This window comes from Stylophora pistillata, chromosome 10, assembly GCF_964205215.1.
Source record: "Stylophora pistillata chromosome 10, jaStyPist1.2, whole genome shotgun sequence".
Lineage (NCBI taxonomy): Eukaryota > Metazoa > Cnidaria > Anthozoa > Scleractinia > Pocilloporidae > Stylophora > Stylophora pistillata.
Genome location: NC_142528.1, coordinates 7,742,425 through 7,759,068, shown reverse-complemented (window position 1 = coordinate 7,759,068; position 16,644 = coordinate 7,742,425). Strand labels below are relative to the sequence as shown.

The window sequence follows — 16,644 nt, the reverse complement described above, 5'->3', positions numbered from 1 at the left end:
TTGCTCCTGGTGTCGTTATTTTACCGATTTCACTTGATTTAAGCGCTTTATTTGAATCCTGGTTCTTTAAGAAGAGAAAGCTAGGATTAAAAACAACTGCTTAAATCAAGTGAAATCGGTAAAATAACGACACCAGGAGCAAACAACACACCTATGGAATAAGGTAAGCCATTTTTATTCAATATTTTCACTTTTAACTATCTCTATAGATATCTTGTAGAAAATCCCATACAAATCCTTATAAATCGATTTGCAAATTGTGTTCGTTGTGTGGTTCTCAAAGAGAGCTTGGGCCGCCTGTGGTGAAATTAACTAATCCTGCCCTCTCCGTTCATATACTCACAGATTAAGGGGCTTTGTGAGGAAGAAGGTCTTGCCGAACACATTGGCTATTTAACAGAAAAATACAAGGATTTCCTATTAATATTTGAATTCTGAAACGAAAATACAGTAACCAAGATTTAAGACGATTTCTGGCAACATTCCAATCATATTTGAGGCGTTACACAAATTGCTCAAGAGTCAGAAAACGTGAAATTACAACTACAAGAAAGAAACTACAATTGAAATAAAGCAAAATACAAATTGAAAATAATATCTTAGTACCTGAAGGGTAGATCCTCGTGCGGCAAATAAAACTCAAGACGAAATAAATACCTAACACTGTCCGTATACGTGCAAATGCTTACCGCGTGTCGAACTCAAGATAATGAACAAAAGTTTTCTTAGACTAAAATGAAATGTGATCTAAAACACGTGTCCTTGATCGGAAGTGCCTTTGTATTTTTGACAATAATCAGTTAAACAACAACAAACATATGAAACATATGTATGAACTGCGGTTATGAGACGTATATGTGAACGATCCTTCGCAGTAAAGCACTATTTGAGCAATAGTGAAAATCAGACCTGAAAAAAATTTCAGGCCTGTACGGGATTCGAACCACTGACCTCTGCGATACTAGTGCAGCGCTCTACCAATTGAGCTAACAAGCCAACTGGGAGCAGGCCATCAAATTAATTCGACATAAACCCGTAGATGATAAATCAAACAACAACAAACATATGAAACATATGTATGAACTGCGGTTATGAGACGTATATGTGAACGATCCTTCGCAGTAAAGCACTATTTGAGCAATAGTGAAAATCAGACCTGGAAAAAAAAAAAAAAAAATTTCAGGCCTGTACGGGATTCGAACCACTGACCTCTGCGATACTAGTGCAGCGCTCTACCAATTGAGCTAACAAGCCGCAGTTCATACATATGTTTCATATGTTTGTTGTTGTTTGATTTATCATCTACGGGTTTATGTCGAATAAATTTGATGGCCTGCTCCCAGTTGGCTTGTTAGCTCAATTGGTAGAGCGCTGCACTAGTATCGCAGAGGTCAGTGGTTCGAATCCTGTACAGGCCTGAGATTTTTTTCAGGTCTGATTTTCACTATTGCTCAAATAGTGCTTTACTGCGAAGGATCGTTCACATATACGAATAATCAGTTAATAATCAATGTTTAAATAAATTAACAAGTCAAGGTCCCAGGTCATTTATAACATCATGTAACACATGTGGGAGACAAAATTCCCCTAGCTATTAGAATACCAAAGAGCCGAAGAGAATCCCATATATCCCACCTCTTGCAAACTGACCCAGTTAAAACCAAAGGCAGCCAGTGGAAAAAGCCCAATTCCTGCTTTTAGGTCTTTTAGTCCTTTAACATTCTTCTTTTTTTGCTTCAATACGTTTTGTCTGCACTAGTTCGGGTAATGGCCCTGCAACATCATGCACGTTGTCTAATTCACTCGACGTCTCGTTTCTCCGTCTACGCTCCTGCGCTCAAGAAAAGGGGACCCTCAAGCAAACCAGGACGACGACGATAACGAGGACGTGGCAAAACAGTAACTCAGCACTTGCGTTTTGAAACTTTCTACATTTCTTAGCCGTGCTTTGAAAAACGACGACGAGAAGTAACCGAAGTTTGCGCGGTCCGATAACGGAACCCCGACAGCAAATTATTTAAGTTTTCATATGGAACTCATTCGCTCCGACCAAGGGCCAACGCTCGAAACGTCAGCTTTTGTAATCGTTACGGTGGCCAATTTACCATCTCAACTTTGTTGATATATCCAAATTATTTCGTTACCCCCACCGACGCAGCCCCAAACAGTTTTTTTAGAAACTATCAGCCTCTATTCAATACTGCTCGTATGTGTTATGCTGAAGTTGAGATGTGACACCCTAAGTGATGGTAAACATATCCAGCCACCCGCGAAATTCTAACTTAAAATATAAATTAATTATTTTAATCGACATCTCCCTCGTCATTGTCGTCGTACGACAGGGAGGCTGTAAAAACTTGGTACAAGCTTAACGTTTTATTTGGCCAAACTACAGCCGCGCAAGTGTACTTTTTGGCACCGTCTTTATCATTGCAAACTTCCACGTGATCAAATTTCCTAATCTGACGTTTTCACCAAACAAAAATTTTGACCCCTTCCTTTTCTTCTTGAAAAAATTTTCTGAGCATTCAAAGTTGGGAACGTTTTTATACATTTGAAGTAGTACTGATGTACTAGTTGCGTTAATGAAGATAAAGTTGCAAATGCACTTTCGCAGTAACATTTTTACTGCAGTCCAGTCTTGCTTACCCCATGTCGTGCATTACTAGTCTTATCGATGATTTCTTTCACTTCGTCACTCGTCTACTCGTTTTTTTTTTTTAAAAAATTAATCAATATCCGGATTTTGCACGTTTGAAGTAAGATTACCTTTTTTACCTGGTGCGGTAGCCGGCCTCTTGTTCAGTCTACTTGAGCTTCCTCCTGTACCCAGATCAGAAGCACAGACCCTATAGCTACTTGTGTGGCTGAATTGCTTGGGTGAGGGAGATCTGGGCATCAGACTAGCTTTAAACATCGAACTGTTGTCAATCATTTACTTAAAGACTGAATGATTAAACATATTTAGCATTCAAACTTACAACATTCAAAAGCGACACTTTTTGACCGTTACTTAGCGCCAATAAATAACAATACAATAATCATTCAAAGTTTTTATTAGTTATCGTCTCAGGGGAAGGTGGAAAGGATGACTTTTGGGGGGTCACAAGAACATTTTAAAAGGGCCTTGTGGGGGATCAGGTTTATTATTATCATGATACAACCAACATTTTTTGACTTTCAGTGATTAAAAAATTTTACGAGCTCAGTGTGAATGAATGGATTTTAAATCTCGTACTCAAGTAATTAACATTAGTCCCAAGTGTCTGTTTAAACTGCTGAGTCATTTTTGTCGAAGAAAGTTTGGGTCAGAAGATAATTTTGGTTCCATAAACTGAATTGATAAATGTAAATTGGCCACCAAAAAGCTGACGTTCCGAGCGTTAGCCATTAATCAGAGCAAAATTTTGTAATGATGTAGATGTAGACTGTATTTATTAAGAAAAACATTGCGGCAGCTAAAAAACTGAATTGTGTCTCTTAACAAGTAAGAAATAAGAAATGATCTATAACTACTACTGTAACAAATTACAGAGACGACTACTCTTGACTTGAATCACTTAAATGCTTCCTCGCCCTCAATGAAGAGCGGGGGGGGGGGGGGAGGAGGCTGGTAATCTTACTACGTGGATCATTAACAATAGACTTAAACAGATGTTCTGTTAAATTTTCCTGGTGGGCCCTGATGGACTTGTGTAACTTTACTTCAGTGACAGGATTATCATACTTGTAATCTGTCTCGGCTTGAGTCTTGCTTAAAATACCTTTCTTCTGCAGCATACGCCTTATTCTTGTTTCATTCTTTCTTATCTCGATCTGGTCTTTAAATTTCCTCGCTAGAAGAGGGTATCTGAGTTGGGTTTATAGAAATGTCTCGAATTCTTTGAACCCATTCGATCCAAGGAAAAGTTATGATAACAGAGGAAAATTTCACTTCTGGTTTATTAGTAATAATAAAGATTAAGCGGAATTCTCAAAAGATACCATATGTGATGCTGATGTATTGTTTACAACGTTTAAAACTCCTGCTTTCTCTCGCTTTCCCCTTGTGTCCACATCAAGGAATTCGGGAAACAGCCTCGACACACCGGTAGTAAAAACTTGAAGAACGTGAAGAGTAAAAGCCAAACCACCAATCCGCAAGTTCATCATACTTTTTGGTTCATTTCCGTTTTGCTACTGAACGACTTCCAACTTAAATCTGCAAAGGTTGGGTTCTATGAAGTAAATGACACACACCAACAAATTTCTCTTAAATAAGATGCATTAAGTTTCTCTCAGTTGTTTTTAGTTGGGATTTGAATACGTTTGGCCCTTAGCACTACGCATCACGAGGTTAGAATGTACTTCAGTTTTAGCAAAGTCCTATGCACATCATCTTCAGACACTTGGTGATGAAGTACTGCTCGTAACGATCGTTTCCGAGCAGTCAAAATTAGAACTGCTGTTCTTGTTTCGATTGGTTCATTATCAGTTACCCTGAGCGTGCGTTTAGAAAGTTCTTCGGGTGAGATCGTGGGATGGTTGACACTGAAGTACACCATGTTGGTTTCCACGCTATTAAGATCTACATCCAGTCCAAGATCTTTCATGTCACGAATTCCTGTAGAAACAAAGTTGACAAGGATGGTAAATCTGAACTGATTGTTTGAAAACTTCTATTCTAATTTGATCCACAAGGCGTCATATGCGACGGAGAGCGCAGAGCCAGAAAAAGCCTCAAAGCCAAGTAAACAGAAGGCTCTCGATGTCCTCGAAATGTCATAATCGTGTCTCTAAATGAAGAAATTTTAGAAAGAGAAGAGGTATATGAAAAACATTCATTTGGCAAAAAAAAAAAAAACATAACGGAGAAGCTTGTAAGGGAAAAACTTATCCAAATCGAAAGTGAACAAAAAAATATTCCAGATTCTGAAGAATTCCATTTCAGCAAACTCAGTGGTAAAGCTTAAGTATATTTTGCTGGGGGCAGGGAGAGAGAAGTCCTACCTTACAGCTAAAAGTTTTAAAATTTCCTGGAAGTCAAGAAGGGGAACAAATAACTTATTTCGTTCGGGGCACTGGGTAGAGATGGTGGCCTTAGAGCTAGAGAACAGTCATCATTATTGCCTAAGGGGGGGTGGGGAGGAGGGGGTTCACATGGGAATCAACCCATGAGTATAGTATATAAGAATAATTAAGTCCAATTGTCCAACTGTAACTGTTAAAAAAAATCTTTCAAAGAAAATAATGGAATTTGGAGAGGAGGTTGGTTGGCTTGATTTTTGGCCATTATGGGAGTGTGATGTGAGACTTACATGGCTAGAAATTTATCTCAGGAGCTTTGGAAGATGAACTACTATACTAACCTTTCGCTAAAATCTGTGCATTAGCATGGTCTATATTCAGTTTTGGTGCTATGTTATCCAATGCATAAATCCCTGCGGCTGCCAAAACACCAGCTTGTCGCATTCCACCCCCAAGAACTTTCCTATGATGCAAGCACCTGAAAATAGAATTTTGTAACTTGTCAAACTTAGAATTCTGTTTGTGCATTTTTTGTTTCTTTTTTCACTTTATAGCATGAAATGCAATTAGTACAAACAAAAGTTCCAACAACATTCAAGGCGAACTCTTCTAATCATCTTGGGCACCACATTCCTAAATTACTGAACACAGTTGAGGATGTAAAAAAAAAACGACAAAAAAGAAAAATTATTTCCTTTCTGCGACCTATAGAATAAAAACATATTTTAAGTTTAAGAGATTGTCATGACTGCAATTCAAGGCCATCACTAATTCCTGGTTGCTCATCAAATTCTTAATTTCTTCCTCAGTTTTACTCAGGGCATCAGTATAAAGCAATTTGGATGGGGACATAACCAGTTTGACCAATTAAAGTAGTTTATTAAAAGGAAGCTCTGGGCTGCTAAGTACAATATAATGTACTCAACTTCATCATGCACTAGGAATTTTTCTTTTAAGTGCATATCTGCTTTGTGTAAAGTTCAGTCATTATAATCAGGTTTGATTCTTTACCTTGAAATGAAATCTTTATCTCCAGTTATTACTGAGCCAACAGGAGCACCCAGCCCCTACATGAAAATGTAAAAAAGAAAAAAAAAGCCCTTCATTCCATGAACATTAAAACTCTCATATGTGATTGACATGTAATACCTCCTTGCAATTGCAAAATGTGGTTGTACAAAAGGCGATGAGAACAGACCATCATACTGAATAGGTGTTACTCAGAATTAATGTGCCTTAGACAAAATTCTCCTGTCTAAATTACCTGGGAGTTTATATTATGGCAGAAAGTACAAAGAGGGAGATAACAACTTGATTGAGGGAGTTTTAAAAGGGCTGACTCAATAACCACCAGAGTGTGGGAAATGGTGAAGTCCAATCGCTAATCTTAAGCATCCAAGCTAAGAGCCCATCTGCAATCTAAGAACTGAGATACATGAATGTGGGAGATAGAGGTGGGGAGTTGTTATTTAATTCATTTTCTTTCTTCACTCACTTAAATCAAACACTGTAATGTACATTCACTACAGTTGTAGTATTGCAGGACAAATTGATCACTTCATGACTTCAAGGAGACAAAACTAATTATCACAGTGGTGCAATCAAACTTTCTGTTTAGAGAATCATGCTCACCAAAACAGTGTTTACCAACAGAATAATTATGTTGTTACCTTTGAAAGACAAAATGTGACAGAATCAACATGCTTGGTGAGCTGTGCAACAGGAACACCAAGGGTCGTGGCAGCATTGAAGAGTCTTGCTCCATCCATATGAACCTTAATGTCATGTTTTGCAGCAACCTCTTTTACCTGATAACATAATTATTCAGGTTGGTCCATTGAAAGTAGCAATGTAAGTTTAGGTTGAGCCTCCCCCTCCCATTACAGCACTGCTGCTACTTGTTAAAATTCACTTGATACATATCAAATGTACCCCATAAACCATACAAACTCCCTTTAGATGACAGTTGTGGGAAGAAAGCCCCTTTAATACCGGCTACCTAATTGACAATAATCCTATTTAATTTCCATGCAGGTACAATAGCGGATCCAGACCTTGAGCTAAAGGGGGGGGGGGGGGGGCATAATTTTTTGTGTGTGTCACAGTGCTGGCTTTTCTTCCTTCCATGTTTACTTTTTTTACTCAAATAAGGGGAGCCTGGGCCCCATGGGCCCCTTGCCTTCCCTGCCACTGAGGTGCACTCTCTTTGGCTTCATTATCCTGTACGAGGCTCTTGCTTCAAGCTGCCACAAACTACCCTCCAATCAAGAAAGGAGAATTCTATCCTGAACATCATTTGAAAGTAAAATTCAAAACCACTTTAACTTTCCCTGTTTATTGTAAATTTAGAGAGCATCCTCATTTGCATATTTTAGCATATAAAAAGGAAAGAATTGCAGCAATAGATCAGTTGATGTCCTCCCATCACTGTCTTTTTAATTCTTGCTGGAAATTTCCAATTATTTGAAGATGCAAAACAATGATGGTAAACCAGTCTGAAATGATGCAGTAAATTTTAGTTGAAAATATGGTTCATTAGTGACAGCTTAAATCCTACCTTTTTTTATCACCACAATCAAGGAAAAAAGGTTGGAATCTTAACCCTGATAATATACCTTTTGTAAATATTCCACTGGCAACACCCTGCCTCCACTTGCATTATGTGTCTGTTCAACACAAATCAAACGGCTGAATGGCTGATGTGCATCTCCTCGTGAACGCACTTTTTCCTCTACATCCATCAAGTCTAATGTGCCATCGATATTAGTGTGCACCTGCCGTGAGTGTACACCAGCCAATTGTGCAACTCCACCTTGCTCCCATAATATGATGTGAGCTGAGTCACCAAGAAGTATTTCATCTCCACGACCAGGACAGTGTCCCATTACTGAAAGATGAGGTTAGGATATGATTGTTATCGATAATGATAAAAATAATATTATCATACAGGTAGCGATTAACAGTTAACAAATTTGCCTGGGGAATGTGACACTTCAGCATTGAAAGTACACAATCATCCCTTTGGCTATATTGGTTTTTGTCAAGCTCTTTCTCTTGTTTTTATTTGCTTTAAAAAAGAAGAACTTAAGGGAGAGGTCTGTCTAATGTCAAAAGCCTTGAATAATACATGTATATCATACAAAGTTACCAAAGCTACAAAACTGTTTGCCAGCATAAATTCAATTCCTAACAGGTCTGCTCCATATGAAAATAAATAAAAACGCAAGCAATGGTAAAATTGCTAAAAGATTACCTGATATCAAATTCCCCATTGTTCCACTTGGTACAAATAGGGCAGCCTCTTTACCAGTCAGATCTGCTGCCTTGGCCTGCAGCTCTAATATATAAGGAAAAAACCATACAAGGTTTTCTGTGAACCTACAGAAAAAACTGAATGCAACAGTTTTAAAAGATACCAGCCATTACATCTATATTACTATTAACCTGTGGTTAGAGAATTATGAAAGTATATATTTGGTTGTCTTGGATATTCCCTAACTTAAGTCTGTCTACAAACTTTCACAAATGCACACCACGCCCTTGCATGCACTTGCAACAATATCTTAAGCCTGAATCAAATTTGAACTACTTAAGGATTCACACCTTTTTTTAGAATCAAATTTCATGGGCTTTTCTTTGACTTCTCTCGGTTTTTCCGGGAATACGAATTTCACCTTAAACCCTTTCATAATCCCAAGATTTCAAAATCAATTATTTTTACGGTGTACATAAATTTCTTATAATGCAAATTCTGAAAACCTCATTCTTTGAGTTAAGCAGATTCTTCATTGTATCAGACATTCACGGTCAGATTGTCCGACCAGGCCAAACTTTGCTCGTCATTTCCTGAAATTTACCGGACATTTGTCCGATGATCGACTGTAGCTTAATTGGTGGACTGTCAATTTAAAGATTTGAGAAATTCAGGAACACCACAAACTACTCCAAGCTGCCATATCAAGTTATTCTCTCCATGCAAAAATTAAATAAAAATTAAATACGAACCATTCACTGTTGGATCTTCTCCATAAACATCGTCACCAACTCGTGCGGTAGACATTGCAGCCCTCATTTCATCGGTGGGTTTAGTGACAGTGTCACTTCTCAAATCAACTGACTCGAACGGCAGATCGCTCCTCGTGAACGTTGACTCCACTTGTGTGTCTTGTGTGTCTTTATTGTTCAAAAGATAAAATTACACATCTTATGTTACATCTAATACAGGAAGTACACTTTCACAAAGCTACATTATACTTAAAAACAATTCTATTAAAAAATGTATTCTTAAAACGGTTTGTGCGAATAGCGGGCATGACAGGGGATTTATTTCTCAAATTATACCTCGTGATCTTGGTCTCAGGGAAGTAGGCTCTAAGAGGATGGCTCAGGATAGTTGAAACCTTGCGACAAATTTTGTGATCTTGCGTTTTAAGTAAGTCACCTATCACTAATTTCTTAGATATGTATTTACGTTTAAAACAACGATCTAAAAACTGCTGGGCTATAGTTAGCTCTGACTCAGAGGCCCCATGCACAGATAGAGCATAAGTGATATTAGGTAGGACAATGGAATTAAATAAAACATCTACTTCTGCTTGGCTACATCCTTCCTTGCGGAGGCATCTGATAACGTATAACCCTTTATTAGCTTTACCTAACTTTTCTTTTAGGTGAGTACTGAATTTGCAGTTCGGCTGAAACGTGAGACCAAGAATGGTTATTGTACTAGTCTGAGGTATGCCAAAAATACTTTTATAGGCCTCGGCAGTGTGACCTTTTTTATACATAATAAGCTCTTTACATTTAGTAGAATTTGAATTCATTCTATTTTGGCTTGCCCACTGTAAAAACTGATTTATTAAGTCTACAGAGTGATCTTTATAATAATATACCGGAGCAATAATCGTACAGTCATCAGCGTATTTGAAACCAAGTGTCTCGTTCCCTAATTTAATTTCCAGATCGTTAAGAAATATATTGAACAAATAAGGTCCTGAAACACTACCCTGGGTTGTGCCCTTGTTAACTGTTTTCCAATTACAGACATGATTCCCGAAAATAACTCTTTGTTTTCTATCTCGCAAAAAACCTAACCACCAGTTTATGATATACGGGTTAAGTGGTAGACTCTTAAGTTTCTCAGCAAGGAGTTGATGGCTCACAGAGTCAAAGGCCTTACTGAAATCCATCGCGAACATCCGCACTGCCTTGCACTTGGGATCATCAAGAAACTTGCAGATCTTATTCTGTATAAGTAGCAGAGCATCTGTGCAGCTCCCTCCTTCTCTATACGCGAATTGACTATTCAACAGCTGTTCTTCTACCGGCCTTTGGTATACCACTGGTATACATACTGCTTAAGTACCTTCGTGACACGATGCAATCTCCATCATTGTTGGTTTGAAATAGCTTGTGACACGTTCTCTTTAATAAACGCGATGGAGAGACGGACAAAGATCTCGAACGAGGATTTAACCCTGATCTAATTGATGGCCTTAGGTTGATCGCCATCGTGGAGATATAATGATAGCGCTCTGATGTTATTATTATACAATGCATGCTGGGATCTTGTGATTTCACGGGTCGTTAGATGTTAAGTGAATATGTCATGTTACTGAGAGTTTTACAGCTGATTCTTCAGCGATATCATATCTTGTAGCCGGATTTTCCGTTATTTAGCATATTTGGTGGTATAGGATGGTTTGTGTCGTCGCACCATTTGGTTAAAACTGTGATGCGATGCGTAAAGTGCTATTTTCGATTAGGGAACCTGGTTATTTCGGGGAATTTACTGTCTGTTTTGCTGATAGATGCAAGTTTTGATTAGGGAGAATAACCTTGGGAGAAACCCTTAATTGATATCCAATCAGGATACATCTTTAAAAAATATTGCTCTCGTATTGGTCGTAGGGGTTTGATGGCTAAAATAGACTTTACCACGCACTTGGGCCTATATAAACAACAGCAGAGGCGGCAAATTTGAATTGCTGACAAATCTTGAACGCTGGATAGACTCTCTAGATTTCGAGGTAAGCAATTATCCTTGTTCTTTCAAAACTTCTGATACTGCTTTGAGAGTTTATATATCGACAATGAAAACATAAATGCATGCAGTCGATAGAGGTCAGTCGTGCAAGATCTGAATGCAGAACGATAATAGCGGAACATAATCGAAACTTACAGAATTTTGTTCACATATTTTGCTTCCACTTCATCGAATAAGACAACATAAGGTAAAAAGCGCATTTTGCGGTCATTTTTCCCTTGATTGGGTCGTTCAAAGCCACTAGATTCGTACTAGAGATTTCTCGGAATGTATTCGTTCAAGCGCATATATTTCGTGGAACTGAAGGAAAAGTCTGAAAGTATAGCTTGTGAACAAACCGCCTCCCGGTTAGCTCAATGGATAGCGCGCTGAACTGTAGTGCGGGAGGTCGAGGGTTCGAGCCCCGGCCGGACCAACACTCGAGGTCTTAAAATAATTGAGAAGAATTTGCTATCTTTCTATAACATCAAGAAATGGTTAGATATTCTAGTCTTCTCGGATAGGGACGAACAAATGGAGGTCCCGTCTCCTGCAGGGTTGGGGCAGGAGACGTTAATTTCCCACACACGAGTTACTGTGTGATGGATGTCCTCCCCTGGGGTGGGATGGGTGGGTTAGGACAGCAGGTCCACATCAGCTATTACAGCTGCCAATTAATCAACCTGCTTATAAATCAACTTCAACTAAAGTTTAGTGATATGATTCCAATTATTCTGCGAATTCGCCGCCTTATTGTTTGTGCAGTTCAGTGGTAATGCTGTCAAATGCAATTCTCTTCCTTAGAAGTTGATTTTTTTTTTTTTTCACTTGTCTTATCTAATTAGGTATGCTAGTTTTCATTCTTGGTTATAAATCTAGCTGAAAAATAACTATCGACAAAAAAGGCTTTTATTGTTAGAGATTTCTCGGAATGTATTCGTTCAAGCGCACATATTTCGTGGAACGGAAGTAAACGTCTGAAAGTATAGCATGTAAACAAACAAATTGACTTTGAGTTTTTGATAACAGTCTGGTACATTGTTTTTGAAGAGATGGTTGACAAAGTTTGCGACAACCTTATCGAAAGTACCTGGGCACACTACACGGATGTCAGGAACATACCTCACGAGGAGGGCATATATGTTATTGGTGTCAAGAAAAGAGGACAACGGGCGGTGAGATACCTTTACCTTGGCCAATCCAAAGACGTCCACAATAGACTGAGAGATCACAAATATGGCATTCAAGACATCGACCAATTTGTTAGACGCCAATTTCAACAGAATGGTGGGAAGCATCTACGCGTTAAGTGGTTTAAAGAGCCTAGACATAAGAAGAAGGAGAGGGATTACATCAAATGCCTTGAGTACAAGCTTGGCTATAAGTTGGAGTACAACAAAACCGGTGGAAACAACTGAAATGTGGTACAGACATGTTTTAAAGGATCGTTTGAACAGTTTTCTATCTTTTTTAAGCTTAGAAGGTAATCAGTTATCAGGTGTTAGAACACTTATACTTGAAGGTAGAAACTGGATTACATGCGTATGCAGAAGACTTGAAATTTTTAGTTTCATCTCGGTGGTACAAAAAGTATGGGACACTGAAATGTATTAGTTACATGATCGGCATGAGTTTATTAGTCATGATACGAAATGAAAGTATCGTTTGCGATAAAATAGTCTCGTTTCTTCATTACTTCTACTTAAGTCTTTTAATAGCTCCATCAAAATCAGAAATGTGAGAAAAAGCAACGTTCCGATTCGTTATGGCACTGCTTCGCTCTTATAAAAGACCTAATGTGATCACAGCCCATGTTTTTTATGTCATCGAGACAACGCTGTACTGTAATACCTGTGAAGAAAAGCTTTTGTTCTATTTCGTTGTTCTACTTTGTGCTTTATTAGAGTTCACTTGATGACTAAATGACCAGAGCATGGCTAAAAAAAGCTTCTTCATCTTATGACATTCTCTTTATGAGTGCCAAGCTTCAAACAAGCTCCCCAAGCTCTCTCCATCTTTGCATAAGCGAGCCTGCGCTCGGTCTTCCTTTACCCCTTCCCCCCTCTCCCTTCCCTACCCCGGTCCCCTAAAAAATGCAAAGAAAGGAAGAATTATCAAGTCTCTAATCCCTTATGGATTTGTTAAAACAATACAGATACCCTTGTTACTTCTCTAACGAGGACTTTACCCATTTCGATGCATGGTAACTGCCACTTGGTACAATTGCTCGTGAAGCTCAAGGACATCGAAACACAAATTGAGGCGCTGAATTTGATAGTATAATTTGAGCTAAAAGATACGAGTGTCAGGTACTGCACAGAAGTGACGCACACAGATTTGTGCGTAATTCAATGCGTGTTACTATTCTGTGGCGACTTAATTACAGTAAACTAAGGCGATCCCGAATTAAGGCTGAAATTTTATAAACGGGAGATGGTCCTTAAGCCTCGTATAGCGTGAGGGATTTAAAAGTGTTTTTAGAGTCAAAACATTGAAAAAATAATCGACGGACGAATCCTGTGAGTCTGATTGCACTAGCGGCAGAGGCTAAGTATTTGCAGCGGGAAATTGTTTTAAAACCCTAACGATGTCTAGTGCTAGTTGTCAAGAATGAAATCACCCCCCATATTCGGCTCTATGGAAGATAAGATCCGTTCCTTGTCGCTGGACAATGTATAACGCGACATATGCAATTTGGCACTGTGGTTCTCGAAATTTAGACCGTCAAAACCTGGTGCCGTGAACTCAAGTTTGTTCGTAATCCCTGAAGAGCTACGATCGGAACTCCTTTCCAGTTGACCAGAAGTTCGACTACATCTGTCTCCTTTGCTAAGTTACAAAGATATCGAGGTCAAGAAATCACAATAACTGCGAAGGTTCTTGGATAAAATTAAAAGTGATCATCGTGGCCATTTACGAGAAGAATAGGTCAGAAACATCTAGAGGAGGGCAATCTGCCAATAAATATTTAATTGACAGAAACATAATTTTACAGGCTACACATTGTAATTCATGACCTTTCAGTAATCCAAATGTAACGCACGAAACAAAATCTGCTATTTAAATCATTGGTAACACGGTAGTCTTTGAAATCATACGAACGAAGCACACGGACAATATCAATTTTCAGACAAGTTCAACCTTACCCTTCTTCTTGAGGCACTCTTGAGTACACTAGGAATATTGCACCTTGTTGCATCATTTTCTGAAAGGAATCTGCTGAGCCAGCACTTTCAGTTTGGAACGGAAATGTCCCTTGATGTAAAGATAAACAACTTTGTAAGGTATATTTCCCTCATTGTAATCAGTCAAAAATAGGACATCGTTTGGTGTATATATTTGGGGCTTCGGCGCGAGATTCAAATCAGCAAAGAAGCAAACAGCGCAGAGTTACTTGAGTTTGAGGTGAGATATCTCCGTTTGATTTCATTTGCACTCTAGTTCTCGATCTCGAGCTCCTCTTCGTATTTTTGCTCGCCGATCATGTTTATTGAGTTAGTGTAATGAGTTTAAATGCTTTTTACAGGATCGATATTCAAAGTGAAACCAAGCTAGTCGATCGATGTCGGCTTAGTAATCTATGTAGTTACACTGATCCTTTCAACCTTTTGATTACAAAAATAATAATATGGTGCGTTTGTTTCATACTCTGGTTGGCAAATACAGCGTTTGAGGAGAAGTTGACGGTCGAGACATCGTAACTAGCATGCACGTATCGGCCTCTACTGAACTCGGTTCGACACCTTCCCATGTTGTTTGATAGTCGAGTTCTAAAATCAAGAAATCAAATTTCAGTAGCCAGTTTTCGCGCTTAAAAAGGCGTTTGAATACCTCAAGACGCCCTTATTCAGGCAAGCATTTAACTTAATTACCTTTTCAAAATTACCGTTTCAGGAGACCCCCTAAGAGTTCAAAAGGACCAACAAGGTAAAAAGGTTTTGATACTTTTGTTTTTCAGAATCGAGCTTGAGTCGAATTACCTCTTCAAAATTACCATTTCAGGAGACCCCTAAGAGTTCAACAGACCAAAAAGGTAAAAAGGTTTTGATATTTTTGTTTTTCAGAATCGGGCTTCAGTCGAATGGTATAAAGAAAATATTAAAGGCTATTACAAGAAAAAATCTCTCGATTGGCCATCTTAACACAAACAGTATCATCGGCAAAATATATGAGATTTTGGATCTACTAAACGAATGCCGTTTTGACATTCTCTTTATCTCTGAAACGAAGATTGACAAGTCTGTTTCTACAAAGTTATTATCCAACTCACATTACCGTGTCATCAGGAATGATAGAAAAAGCGGTGCCGGTGGTCTATTAGTTTATATTCACAATTCTTTAACTGCGAGGTTAGACAACTCAAGCTTGAAGCAATTGGTGTAGAATCTATTTGTCTCAATGTAAAGGGGAATACAAATACATGGTTTTTCGTATGTGCCTGTTATCGCTCTCCAAGTAAGTGAAAAGTCCCTGACTTTATCTCTACCTGTTCTAATGCTGCAGAAAACATGCTAAAAATCAGGAATGAAGTTGTATTTGTTGGAGATTTCAATATCGATATGATGGCCTATGTTGATGGGAATTTGCATAATACGAATAATCCTTTGGCCGATTTCTGCGATCGCTATTGTCTCTCAAATACAATAACTGAACCAACAAGGGTTACTAACACAAGTGAAACCCTAATTGATGTGATCCTAGTTAATCGACCTGATTAATTGACCCTGTTAATTGACCCTGCTGGTGGATCACAATACTGTGAATATCTCGTGAGATTCTTGCTGTAACGTCATTACCTTCTTAAGCAGACGAGCTTGTGTTCTTAGACACGCAATGCAAGAAAAATCATGCTTTACCCGTATAGGGTTCCTTAGCATAACCATTCAAGAGCTTACTTTTGGTGTGTTAGCATGTAGGGAATTGCCATTGATAGCAATAAAATTTTAGTTTCCCGAACGAGTCACAATTCAGAAGTTTATTTTTGAACACAACCGATTTATTCCCACACTTCTGCACATACTATCAGTCAGAAAATTTTAACTATGTTCCACCCCAGTCTCAGATAAGCACCCAATATCCTGAAAATGAAACAGTTCATCGAAAAACATGACAAAAACAAACAAACAAACAAAAAAAAAAACAGTCTAGATTACCTTCTGTAACTATGTAGGTTTATCTCTGATTGTGAGTCTGTATAGAGTTATTGAGGTGTGATTTTTGAGGGCGGTTTTCTTAATGCTGACGTCTAGCGAAAACTACGTGCAAAAAATGATAAATACTCGCTCGGAGACTTATTTTTTCAAGGACCGAGAGAAATAATAAGACATTTCAAACTTTTTTTCAGTCTGAGTTTTTGTCCTAGTTTGCTTTTCCTCTCAAGCTCCTCCACTATTAAATTTCCTAAGACTCGTACCATTCAGGGAAAAACTTGAGGGAAGCGATAGCCATCAAACAAAACTTGAGGAATCTATCTAACTTACTTCCTTTCTATCGGCAGATGGCAGACTCGAAAGAGATTTGTTCCAGACTTATTTATGACAGGAAGTGGTTTAGGTATACCGACACGGAAAACATATCAAAAGTCGCTGGCATTTATGTTATTGGAGAAAAGA

At 38.4% G+C, this 16,644-nt stretch overlaps 1 protein-coding gene and 2 long non-coding RNA genes across 3 annotated transcripts; 2 read left to right on the top strand and 1 right to left on the bottom strand.

The window, feature by feature from the left end:
* Positions 1-3,211: 3,211 nt before the first annotated feature.
* LOC148721660 (uncharacterized) lies at positions 3,212-10,868 on the bottom strand. The gene is made up of 8 exons (XM_088736479.1): positions 10,373-10,868; positions 9,013-9,180; positions 8,261-8,344; positions 7,623-7,894; positions 6,678-6,815; positions 6,019-6,074; positions 5,349-5,485; positions 3,212-4,603 (listed from the first exon to the last, which is right to left on the bottom strand). Exons 1-8 carry the CDS (start codon positions 10,398-10,400, stop codon positions 4,329-4,331), a joined length of 1,158 nt encoding a protein of 385 aa, XP_088592605.1. The 5' UTR covers positions 10,401-10,868; the 3' UTR covers positions 3,212-4,328.
* On the top strand, positions 8,999-12,907 carry LOC148721659 (uncharacterized). Its single transcript, XR_015992598.1, has 3 exons — positions 8,999-9,086; positions 10,918-11,036; positions 12,083-12,907. It is a non-coding gene; the product is annotated as an uncharacterized LOC148721659 (long non-coding RNA).
* A 954-nt stretch (positions 12,908-13,861) lies between these two features.
* LOC148721658 (uncharacterized) lies at positions 13,862-16,644 on the top strand. The gene is made up of 3 exons (XR_015992602.1): positions 13,862-14,437; positions 14,991-15,065; positions 16,530-16,644. It is a non-coding gene; the product is annotated as an uncharacterized LOC148721658 (long non-coding RNA).

Excerpts from the sequence above, each read along its gene's own strand:
- LOC148721660 (XM_088736479.1), bottom strand. The coding sequence starts at position 10,400 with ATGATGGAGATTGCATCGTGTCACGAAG. Across the intron at positions 6,075-6,677 it reads TCACATTTTGTCTTTCAAAG|GGGCTGGGTGCTCCTGTTGG; the intron begins GTAACAACATAA and ends ATTTTCATGTAG. Across the intron at positions 4,604-5,348 it reads TGCACAGATTTTAGCGAAAG|GAATTCGTGACATGAAAGAT; the intron begins GTTAGTATAGTA and ends TTGTTTCTACAG.